Source organism: Prionailurus bengalensis, chromosome D2, assembly GCF_016509475.1.
Source record: "Prionailurus bengalensis isolate Pbe53 chromosome D2, Fcat_Pben_1.1_paternal_pri, whole genome shotgun sequence".
NCBI lineage: Eukaryota > Metazoa > Chordata > Mammalia > Carnivora > Felidae > Prionailurus > Prionailurus bengalensis.
Genome location: NC_057351.1, coordinates 37,717,551 through 37,730,233, shown reverse-complemented (window position 1 = coordinate 37,730,233; position 12,683 = coordinate 37,717,551). Strand labels below are relative to the sequence as shown.

Genomic DNA, 12,683 nt, shown 5'->3' with positions numbered 1-12,683 from the left:
AGTCTGAAAAGATAACTGACATCCTGGGCCAGGGCGCTAACCATCACTTGAGTGGCAGAGACCGGAAGTACAGTACGGTGGGAAAGGAGGAGGAACGTGTTGCTTTGGGCTGGGCTGGGAAATACTGAGGAAAGGTGTGGTTTGTTCTGGTCTTCAAACAGGAGTAGGGTTTACAGAATCGAGGGTAGTGAGCTCAGCACATCCAGGCGGCAATGCCTCAGCTGATTCTGAGGCTGAGGCTCTGAAAGACCAGAGAGTGCTAATGAAAGCACTTGCCTTCAGGGACTGCTCAGAGGGACAGGACCTGTTCCTTGCTCTTCACATGGATTGCCTCTGATTTAATCCTCAGCAGCGCTTGAGACAGCCCTGCCCAAAGTGACAGAGAGGACTCAAGCCACGGCAGCTGGAGTGCTAGAGAAAAGACACAAGTGAGAGCTTGGTGTAGAGTGCGTCCTGCTCCGAGGAGCGTGGCCCCATCAGAGGCTTTGAGGTGGTGAATGGTTCATGGTGAATAAATGACAGAATTGCAGGACAGCCTGACTGCTCTTCACAAGACCCCATTACCAGAGAGAAAGGGCAGGTCACGGCTTAGGAGAAAGCGGTCACAATTCATACATCTGACAAAGGACTCTCGTATCCAGGAAACGGTCCTGAAAAATCAGTAAGAAAAATAACCTGATTTTTTAAAATTTATATTTATTTTGAGAGAGAGAGAAGGTAAAAGGCAGAGAAAGAGAGGAAAAGAGATAGAATCCCAGGCAGGCTCTGCACTTCAATGCAGAGCCCAGTGTGGGGTTTGAACTCACAAACCGTGAGATCATGACCTGAGCTGAAATCAAAGGTCAGACTCTTAACTGACTGAGCCACCCAGGTGCCCCAAAATACAACCTGATTTTAAGCAGTGGGAGCAAAACTTGAATTGGCATGTCCCAAAGCATCCATTCCGATGCCAATAAACAAAGGAACATTGTTCAATGTTATTAATCATCAGGGAATCACTAATTACAACTATACCCACACAGAAAAATGGAAATGTAAAAAAACTGAAAACTGCCTGCTTGCAAGGACGTGAAGTGACTAGCACTCACATTGACAGTGTGGAAGGTTACCGCTACTTTGAACGGCCATTTAACAATTTCTTACAAAGTTACGCCTACACTAACCATACAATTCAGCTGTTTGTTTTTTTTTTTAATTTACATCCAAATTAGCGCATAGTGCAACAATGACTTCAGGAGTAGATTCCTTAATGCCCCTTCCCCATTTAGCCCATCCCCCCTCCCAAATCCCCCCAGTAACCCTCTGTTCCCCATATATATGAGTCTCTTATGCTTTGTTCCCCTTCCTGTTTTTATATTATTTGTGTTTCCCTTCCCTTATGTTTATCTGTTTTGTCTCTTAAAGTTCTCATATGAGTGAAGTCATGTGATATTATAGGTATTTCTCTGACTAATTTTGCTTAACTTAATACTCTCCAGTTCCATCCACGTGGTTGCAAATGGCAAGATTTCATTCTTTTCAACTGCCAAGTTATACTCCATTGTGTAATATATACCACATCTTTATCCATTTATCCATCGATGGACATTTGGGCTCCTTCCGTACTTTGGCTATTGTTGATAGTGCTGCTATAAACATGGGGGTGCATGTGTCCCTTCGAAACAGCACACCTGTATCCCTTGGATAGATACCTAGTAGTGCAATTGCTGGGTCGTAGGGTAGTTCTATTTTTAGTTTTTTGAGGAACCTCCATACTGTTTTCCAGAGTGGCTGCACCAGCTTGCATTCCCAACAATTGAGCAATTTTAATCCAGTACATACCTGAGAAAAACGAGTGCATATGTCTGCAGAAATATTTGTATGAGAATGTTCATTGCAAGTTTATTAATAAAAGCCAGAATTGGAAATAGCCCAAATGCCTGTCAGCGGGAGCATAGCAAATTGTCATAAAAAAAATTTTTTTAATGTTTATTTATTTTTGAGAGAGAGACAGAGCATGAGCCAAGAAGGGGCAGAGAGAGGGAGGGAGACACAGACTCTGAAGCGGGCTCCAGGTTTTGAGCTGTCAACGCAGAGCCTGACGCGGGGCTCGAACCCACAAACCATGAGGTCATGACCTGAGCCGAAGATTGGCGCTTAACTGACTAAGCCACCCAGGTGCCCCTAGCAAATTGTCATAGATCCACACGATGGAATACTATGCCGTAATGAAAGAAGTGAACTCGTGACACACAACCTGGCCAAAGGTCAGAATCCTGCAGAGAACAAGAAGCATATATAAGAGAGTACGTAGTGTATGATTCCACGTAGATCAAGTCCAGCAATAGGCCAGACTGATCTGTGGTGATTGACATCAGGAGAGTAGTTACCCCTGGGGTGAGAGCTTGGTACTGACTGAAAAGAGGTATCAGGGTCCTGGGGCGCTTAGGTGGCTCAGTTGGTTAAGCGTCCGACTTTGGCTTAGGTCATGGTTCATGAGTTTGAGCCCCCCATGGGGCTCTCTGCTGTCAATGCAGAGCGTGCTCAGGCTTCTCTCTCCCCCCTGCCACTCCCCTGCTCGTGCTTGCTCGCACTGTCAAAAATAAAAATTTTTTTAAAAATACCGAGGTCCTTTTATGGAGAGATGGAAATACTCTGTATCTTGATCGGAACACTAGTGTGTGTCTGGTATATATGCGTAGAAACGTGTCAGTCTCTTTAGGATTTGTGGAATTTAGTATGTGTGAATTATGCCTTGACTGGGGAACAGAGCGGGTACAAAGAAAACAGACCGTGAACCTGGTGGTGTTAAAGGAGCCAGAGGCCAGAGTCACTGCACGCAGTAAGAATGGTCAGGGGCTGCAAGTGTGCATGCAGACATCTGGGAAAGGGGAGTGTTCTGGAAATGGGGAGAGAGGGTGTCAGCAATTGATTCAGGCAGAAATGTCTTCAAAGGCAGTAAGGGTGAAGCTGCTACAGAGGAAGTGCGGGCAGGCTGAGGAAGATGGTCTTGGCCCTTGTACAGCCCAAAAGAGAGAGGCACTGTCCAGGCTGGTGGCTGTGCAGAAGGCTTTCAGAAGCCTGGTGAGCAGCCTTGGTCATGGGCGTGAAGGGTGCCTGGGCTTTCCTGGGGGCGGCCTGACTTGCAGGGTGCCCCTGCACACACTCTGCCGCTCCTGGATCAGCATCCTTGACAGCCCACCACTGCCCCCTGCCAGCTTTCTGTCCGGGACGGGTGACCACTGTCTCTGCTCCACACACTCTCCATAGTAGGGAGTAGCACGATTCTCCCATACGGCCTGGGAGGCATCTTGTTTGGGAAAGTCTCCTTCCTAAATGACTCAGCCCTGGAGGTAACCCCTCCCATTTCAGAGTCTAGAGCATCGAGCTTGGCTCCCTGGGCATTCCCCCACTGCCGCCACCCCCGTGTATCTCACCCCACTCTATCCAGATTGATGCCCCAGAGGTGGTTTAGGGTAGTGGTGAAGAGCTTTGGCCTTGGAGTCGGACCCAAGATTAGAGCCCAGTTCTGCTGCTTGTTTGTTCTGTGACCTTAGACACGTGACCCAACCTGGACTTGAGTTTTGTAACTCTAAACAGGGATTACAAGAGTATCTGCTTTAAGGCTATTGTGAGGATTAAGAGTTGAATTCCAGATCAAGTGCTTAACAGAGTGCCTGGTGCAGAGCAAGTGCTTAGACCGTATTACCCAGTTGCAGTAGTTAGCGCTGCTACTGACAGTATGAGAACAACGACAGGGGTGCCCAGCTGGCTCAATGAGAAGGACGTGTGACTCTTAATCTCAGGGTCATGAGTTCGAGCCCCACTTTGGGTATAGAAATTACTTCAAATAAATCAACTTCGAAAATAAATAAAAGCAATTTTGTCTAGTGCATCTATATGATTCAATTTACGATAATGAAACTATTTTTAAAAAAATAATGACAGACGTGGTGAGGATAGATGAGGTTTCCTCCCCCTCCACATGTAGGCTCAGACTCCATGTCCTTTTGGCTTTACTCAGCCTGCTCCCTTCCCCTCTTTACCAAACTCTCCCTTCCCTTGGCTTCTTCCCTGCAGCCCGGCACACCTCTGTTCTCCGGACCCTTTGACCTCACTCTTTCCTCAACCACATGTCCATTGTCTGTGCCTCCATAGCACCTGTGTTCCATCTTACATTTCTGCTGGTTTCTCTTTTAAGTGTGGTCTATAACAAGATCTGTTTTTCTGAGACCCTGTTTGATGCCACTCACAGTGCTTGGACAGTGTGGGGGCCTCCAGACTCATCAGAGACCATCAGCTCATCCTGCCTTTTTTTTTTTTTTTTTTTTTTAAGTTTATTTATCTCAAAAGAATGTGTGCACGCTAGGGAAGGAGCACAGAGAGAAGGGGGGAGAGAATCCCACGCAGGCTCCATGCTATCAGTGCAGAGCCCAACATGAGGTCGATTTTATGAACCCAACCATGAGGTCGTGACCTGAGCTGAAATCAAGAGCCAGACGCTTAACAGACTGAGCCACCCAGGGCCCCTCATCCTGGTTCTTATACCAGCTGTGGAAGAAGGGAGGGGGCAAAACAGGAATTCACCATTTGCCTGATTCCGAATGGCCCTTCCTCAGAACCGCTTAGTAACCTGAAGTGAACAAAGCATCAGTGACTTACTTTTACCTTTTGTGGAGAGGGGCATTGTGCAGACAGGCGAACGTATTGCCCTGAAGTTCATTGATCTCAGGAAGATCCACATCCTGACATGTTTACCTACCCATTTAATTTCCAGGAACATGGAACCCCATATGCCTTTATGGGTAGCATAGCATTCTTGAGTTGATGGAGACCATAGAGCAGTGGTTCTGGACCTTTCCTGGCTCACAGACCTCTTTAGGAATTGAACAAAAACTCTGGACTCTATCTCCAGAAGACTAGTGTATATCCACTCCCCGTTTTTTGTTTTGTTTTCCATTTGTTTTCATTTTTTAGAGCATGCAAGCCGGGAAGAGGGGGAAAGAGAGTCTTTTTTTTTTTTTTTTTTTTTGGTGTGGGGGGGGAGAGTACCCTCCAGAAGGAGAGAGAGGATCTTAAGTAGCCTCTGTACTTGGCATGGAGCCTGCCGTGGGCTCAATCCCGCAATCCCGGGATCGTGACCTGAGCTGAAATCAAGAGTCGAGTTGGACGCTCAACCAACTGAACCACCCCAGGTGCCCCATCCAGTCCCAGTTTTAATGTAAATCCAGGGGTTGGTGGACCTGCAGATAAGAGTTTGTCCATAGATGGCATCAGTCTTGCCTCCCCACCAGGTATAAATGCCTTCCACAGCATCTCCGGCAGACTGAGCGGCACGCTGAGAGCACGCGGTGCTCTCTTCACCACCACCCAAGGCAGCCCACGCTCCACCAGGGAGCCCTAGCTGTTGGGATATTCCGCCTCAGACCAAACAGCCCTTCTGTCTCTCTAGTGGTCCCCAACTTCTGTTTCCTGTCACATAACGATAAGTCAGGCCCACTTCTGTGTGTCCCTTGGGAGATTGTTGTTACGTGACTCTTGCCAGTCTTGCCCCCCTGCATCGTGGATGTCCGTGATGTCCTTGTCTGGCACGACTCTGGTACTACAGGTGACATTCAGCCTTCATCGTGTTCCTTGAGCTCTTAGTTTTAGATTTCCTTCAACTGCTTCAGGTGGCCATGAGGTGCTTGTTGCTGGGGGACAGGGAAGCTGAGGGAGGTGAATTCTGTGGGCAGGGACCAGACTGCAAAACGTCAGGCAGGATTCCTTCTCCCCAACTCTACTGCCATCTCTTCCAGGGTAGGACCATGGAAACTTCCTCTTGCGACAGTGTTTTAAGGGCAGTGGCTGTTCAAACATTTCTTCTTGGTTTTGCTCCCTATTTCATTAAGTTACGCATAGCAAGTTCTGGTTGTAACGTGTTCTTGGTCACACAGTCTCTCATCCCAAGAAAATGTAATAAGCAGCAACAAGACACGAGCTGACTGTTCTTAACTTTCGTCTTTGGGTATCTCTGATCATTTGTATAGTTCTTGTATTACGAGTGAGTTGTTGTAGCATAGCACTTCTATTAAATGAAGTTAATACAAAGGCAATATAAGTTCACTGTAGAAAATTGAAATGTAAACGAAGAAGCGATTATAATTCCATTCACCTGCAGACAGTACTGTTAACACCTCGCTAAATGTACATTTCCTCTTTTCTGTACAGATGTACATTTTCCCCCAAAATGAGATCATATTATACACACACTTCTTTCATTTACCAATGTCTTATGAACACCTTCCATAACAGTGGCTACATTTCTGTAATGTGGTTTTTTAATGGCTTCATGCTTGCTCACATGTGGATATACCATGACTTTGTCTAGCTAGCAACCTATCAGACAGTCTCAATTCTTCGCTATTAACGGCTTTACTGAACATCCCTATAGCCAAATCTCTGTGTTGACTTCTAAAGTCAGACCCTGTGGAATAATTATGAGAAGTGGAATTACTGGCATTAAATAATTGGAAGGAAAGGTATACACATGTTTAGGGTTCTGCCAGTGTAGCGTGTTACCAACAGAAATCTCTGCCCATGTTTGTACTTACTCTGAGTTCCGTGGTGGGTTGGGTAGAGTGCACAGAGAAGTAAACCCGTGCCCAAGCTGTGGGAAGTTAACGTGTGTCTCCATTCTTCCTTTCCTGCTCTCCATAGGAAAACCTGAATCCCTTAGTAGTTCTGAATTTATTTAAACGAATCCCAGCTGAAGATGTCCCTCTACTTCTAATGAACCCAGAAGCTGGAAAGCCCTCTGATTTGATTCTCACGCGACTTTTAGTGCCCCCTTTGTGTATCAGACCCTCCGTCGTGAGTGATTTGAAGTCTGGCACCAATGAAGATGATCTGACGATGAAACTGACAGAAATCATTTTCCTAAATGATGTCATCAAAAAGGTCAGTATTTCTAAGCCCCAGGTTTAGGAGTGTATCTATGCAAACGCTTCTTACCGAGAAAGATTGACCCAGGATCATTTTTTTTTCTTTATTTCTGCTCATTTTTAGCATCGCATATCAGGAGCTAAGACCCAGATGATCATGGAAGACTGGGATTTCCTGCAGCTGCAGTGCGCCCTCTACATTAACAGTGAGCTCTCGGGCATCCCCCTCAACATGGCGCCCAAGAAATGGACCAGAGGTTTTGTCCAGCGCCTAAAGGGAAAACAGGGTACGTTTCCAACAAAATGTGCAGGAGACAGTCTTCTGCCTTATGTTACCCTTTTTTTGGAGTGTGTCTAGTGTATCTAGTTGGAAATTACAGAATTTTCTTGTTTGTGGTCATACTATATCCCCAAACAGCATACATTTGTGCTGCAGAGACCTATAACCTATTTTTATTGATTTAGGTCGATTTAGAGGCAACCTTTCAGGAAAGAGAGTGGATTTTTCTGGCAGAACAGTCATCTCACCTGACCCCAACCTCAGGATTGATGAGGTAGCCGTGCCAGTTCACGTGGCCAAAATTCTTACTTTTCCTGAGAAGGTAAGTACCATTCAGCCGCTTGATTCTGTTTTGACTCCAGTCTTTTACATTATTATTTTGAGATTCCAAACAGTAGGCAGTTGGAAAATCCCGAGGTGTGCGTGTTATCTTCCAGTCTGACGCATATACCACCGCATGTAGTGTCTGCAACATACACAAACACAGATATGTCTGCCTTTGTGTGTATGTATATATTCACATTTATGTCAGACATCTCTTCTGCAACTTACTTCTCCAAGGAGTATGGTCTTTGCCCTCTTCCTGTGTTGGTTCTTACCTCTTCTTTTAAAATAACTAATGATAGGGGCTCCTGGGTGGCTCAATTGGTTGAGCATCTGACCTCAGCTCGGGTCACGATCTTGCAGTTCGTGGGGCCAAGTCCCGCATCAGGCTCTGTGCCGACAGCTCGGATCCTAGAGCCTGCTTCAGATTCTGTGTCTCCCACCCTCTCTGCCCCTCCTTTGCTCACACTGTGTCTCTCCCTCTTTCTCAAAAATAAATGAAAATTTTAAAAAGCAATAAAATAAAATAAGGCCACTAAATGATAAACACCACACCCAGTTAATTTTCTTGGGATAGATTATTATTTTTAAGGCCTTAACAACCATCGAGTCCAATATCTGGGGTGTTTTAAGACTATTGAGGCATAGCCAGAAAGGCTGCCCCACTTTACACTTAACTCACACTCATCATGAGTGTAAAATGGCCTTTACAGTAACTGAGGTATAGAAAATGCAAGGCCTGATAGCAGGAAGGTATTGGCTTCGGGTTTGCTTTTGAGATTCATAATTAGCCCAGATCATGGAAGCTTCCGGTAAAGCTTGTGTAAAGTATCCTTAGTTGATTTACTAATGATCCAGAGTTTCCTTCTGACAGTATTTCACGAGACTGTTGTCCAAGAGGTCATGGGACATGATGTTGCAGACCAGGGTCTAACAGTGCTGGTGCCACAGCTTTTAAACCTCGGGAGCCCATGGTAAATCACTGCTAGTAAAGTTGCCAACTGCTCATAGAATGTTCTGGAAGGTCCTTTCAGCTGAGTCCAGCCCACTCATTTTACTAATGGGGAAACCAAAGGCCAGAAAGGACTTGGCCATTTCACCCTTCCAGTGGTGAGTTCGGACTGGAACCCGGGTGCCTGTGTGCCAATCAGCTGTTGTCGTTAAACCCAAGACTCTAGGCAGCAGGAGATAAACAAGTTTCTTCTCTTTCTTCTGGAATCACTCAAGGAAAGTAAAGATTGAGACACAGTACAGTATAGTGTGCTAGCTTACGGAAAGCTAACAGCCTCTCCTTGTGTCCTCTATCGTGGTTGTGCAGGTGAACAAAGCAAACATCAACTTTTTGAGGAAACTGGTTCGAAATGGCCCTGAAGTTCACCCAGGAGCCAATTTCATTCAGCAGAGACACACACAGATGAAAAGGTAATGCTGTCTCAATCTATTTTTCTTTTTAATTTTTTTTTAACATTTATTTATTATTGAGAGCAGAACATGTGCATGGGAGGGGCAGAGACTGGGGGGTAGACACAGAATCCAAAGCAGGCTCCAGGCTCTGAGCTGTCAGCACAGAGCCTGACGTGGGGCTCAGACCCACAAACTGTGAGATCATGACCTGAGCCAAAGTCTGATGCCTAACTGATTGAGCCACCCAGGCGCCCCAAGCTGTCTCAATCTAGCTGTGTGTAACGACCTTCTCATGACAGAGGTCGCCATATTCAGCCAAAGAATGTCGTCCAAAATCCAGCATTTGTGACATTTTACCTGTGGAAAATACTGTTTAAATTGTAGTGAGCCTAGGTATGTCATTTGCTGTGCTTACTCGTTGCATATACACAAAATGTCTATTTGTTCCCTTGCGTTTAACGTTGGATCTAGGAAGACAGAACACGTGGGGGTGTGCAAGCCAATCATTTTCTACATCGTGTGGGCTCTCTGGGGTTACTTGACTCTACTCACAGCCTAGGGGGCACTGGTTTGGCCAGCTCTGACCCTTCACTGATCTCTGGTGCCTTTTTATCTCTTGAGACAAACATGAGACAAAACATATCAACAGGGTGCTGTGGGAGAAGCTGACTTATGACTGCACTTTTGTAATTCTAAGACATAATTTTCTCATATTTAACATTTACAAAATGAGGACCTATCTGTGTCATAGTTTAATGGCTTGTGGAGGCAGCTTTGATCCAATGAAATATCCATCATTTTAGAGACTGAATCCTGACATGAAGAGGGAGCACCTTGGTGAGGGAGCTTTGTTCTCACAGATCACGTTTCTTATCACATGTGTAGGTTTTTGAAGTACGGAAATAGGGAAAAGATGGCTCAGGAGCTCAAGTACGGGGACATCGTGGAGAGGCACCTCATAGATGGAGATGTGGTGCTGTTCAATCGGCAGCCCTCCCTGCACAAATTGAGCATTATGGCGCATCTGGTGAGTGTGAGATTCTGTCTTTATTTTCTGTTGGTGGGAGTCTGCTGTGTGCGCATGCTAAATTCCAGACTCCTAAAATTAAGATTGCCGGTAATCTGAAATTTTTTGTCACTTTTGATTTTTCTCTTCCTTCACTTTTTAGTTTGAGTGAAACTTTTACATTTTAAGCTTCCCTTCAACGTTTTTAATATTTATAAAATCCGCACTCAACAGTAAAACAGAAAGGAACTAATTGAAAATTGGCATGAAAGTAACTGGCATGATTTCACTTGCAAATGAAAATATATACATATATATGTGTATGCAGACTTATGTAAAACAGATAGAGCTGAAAGTTGACTTGGGGTTTAACGTGGCTTATTAACTACGGAACTAAAATGCTTAGGAGATTTTTCGTCACAGTGGCCCTCCAATGAAGACCTTGGAGCATATTTTTTTCAGTGATTTCGTTTTGCAACAACAGCAGTTCCTTTTTCTGGAGATTTAAAATGGAAATGAGGTGCAACTTTAATTCGTTAAATATTCATAAATTCTCCTATCTCCAAAGCCGTTAAATCCACGAGCATTTGCAACAGCATTTAAACAGCCTCTTCAGTTAGTGTTTTTCTAGATTCGGTCTTTCAGTTTACGAACATGCTGCATCAGTCATTTTACTTAAGCGTGGAAATACCGAAGAAGCACTTTATGACTATGGGATTACGATCATGGGGATCTGGGAAGGTGAACAAAATCCCTCCCTTTCCAGAAACTTTTGCTTGACTTTGGGACATTTTCAAAGTAAAGGTTTTTTTGCTTGAAAAATTTCAAATATATACAAAAGTAGAAAGAATACCATGATGAACTCATATGTTCCCATTCTCTATATTGAATAATTTTCCAAGATTCTGCCACACTTGCTTTGTCTCTCCCTTCTTTCTTTGATGACCCAGGTGCCAGGTCTTTTCTCCGTGTGTGATCAGTTCACGCATGTGATGGGGGCACCTGGGTGGCTCAGTCAGTTAAACAGTTTACTTGTGCAAGACACACACAACCACAGCGCCATTGTCACACCACACGGAATGAACACTCACTCCCTGCTCTTGTCTAGCACACAGCCCATGTGCACATTTCCCCAAGGGTCTCAACTGTCTTTTCGCAGCTACTTTGTCCAAATCAGGATGTAAAGTCTACATGTTACATTTGGTTGATACAGGTCCTCCGTCTCTCTACAACAATCTCCCCTCCCCCTGTTCTTGTAATTTCAGTGTCGTTGTTGGAAAAAAACAGGTCACTTGTCCTAAACAATGTCTCATGTTGTGTGTGTGTGTGTGTGTGTGTGTGTGTGTGTGTGTGTGTGTGTGTAAGCATACGGCACTAAGAGTTTATTGTTCCTTTTATCCCTCTGAACTGGGCAGTACTCGAGGCGCGATCAGATTCAGGCTCAGCTTCTGGCAAGAATGACTCCTAGGTGGCACTGGCTGCTTCTTACCTTATTTCAGGAGGGGCGTGCTGTCTGGCTGCCCCACTCTTCTTATGTTGAGAAGGTTAGAGCATCAGATACTTCAGCCTGATGCCTCCCTTCAAAGTTTCCTTACCAACCTTTTATCTAAAGACTTCATCCATGGCCAATTATTGCCCGTATTATTTCATTGGGGCTGCAAAATGAAGAATTTCTCATTTATCATGCCTTTCATATTCCATACCTATCATTTTATTTAAAAAATTTGGGGGGGAGTGTCCCTGGGTGGCTCAGTCGGTTAAGTACCTGACTTTGGCTCAAGTCATGATCTCACCGCTCGTGAGTTCAAGCCCCGCGTCAGGCTCTGTACTGAAAGCTCAGAGCCTGGAGCCTGCTTCCAGTTCTGTGTCTCCCTCTCTCTCTCCGCCCCTCTCCCACTCATGCTCTGTTTCTTCCTCTCAAAAATAAACATTAAAAAAATTTTTTTTAATTAAAAAATTAAAAAAAATTTTTTTAAAGCTTTTATTTATCATTTTTGATAGAGAAAGAGTGAGCAGGGGAGGAGCAGAGAGAGAGGGAGACAGAATCTGAAGCAGGCTCCAGGCTTTGAGCTGTCAGCACAGAGCCAGACATGGGGCTCAAGCTCACCAACCATGAGATCATGACCTGAACCAAAGTCAGGTGCTTAACCCACCGAGCCACTCAGGCACCCCTCCATACCTATCATTTTTTTTTTTTTTTTTAACATTTATTTATTTTTGAGACAGAGAGAGACAGAGCATGAATGGGGGAGGGTCAGAGAGAGGGAGACACAGAATCTGAAACAGGCTCCAGGCTCTGAGCTGTCAGCACAGAGCCCGACGCGGGGCTCGAACTCACGGACCGCGAGATCATGACCTGAGCTGAAGTCGGCCGCTTAACCAACTGAGCCACCCAGGCGCCCCCATACCTATCATTTTTATAATGAAGAGCCTGTTCTTGTTAACTACGGTTATTTGTTTATCCAAAAATAGAGCGCCTGAAGGAAAGGCAGCATAAATGCCTGATTCTTGTTCCTTTATTGTCAGTCTGGGAAGGAAAAAGTTGGTGCTCAGTTTCTTCCAACGAGGTCGGGTTGGATTTATTTGTCTGTTTTTGCTTTCTCTTTTTTCGGTGTCATTAACCCATGGGTTTTTCCATAAGGGACTCTTGAATACAGAAAACATACTGAGGGTTGCTGGCGGGGTGTTGAGAAGGGGGATGGGCTAAATGGGTGATGGGCATTAAGGAGGGCACTTGTTGGGATGAACACTGGATGTTCTATTTAAG

At 45.1% G+C, this 12,683-nt stretch overlaps 1 protein-coding gene across 2 annotated transcripts in view; it reads left to right on the top strand.

The window, feature by feature from the left end:
* POLR3A (RNA polymerase III subunit A) overlaps positions 1–12,683 on the top strand; it is a 51,571-nt gene that overhangs the window by 5,759 nt on the left and 33,129 nt on the right. For both annotated transcript variants that reach the window (XM_043596680.1, XM_043596679.1), the window contains 5 exons: positions 6,679–6,918; positions 7,027–7,189; positions 7,368–7,504; positions 8,825–8,928; positions 9,796–9,937. In XM_043596680.1, coding sequence (XP_043452615.1) covers positions 6,679–6,918; positions 7,027–7,189; positions 7,368–7,504; positions 8,825–8,928; positions 9,796–9,937 — 786 coding nt within the window. The remainder of the gene's footprint in view (positions 1–6,678; positions 6,919–7,026; positions 7,190–7,367; positions 7,505–8,824; positions 8,929–9,795; positions 9,938–12,683) is intronic.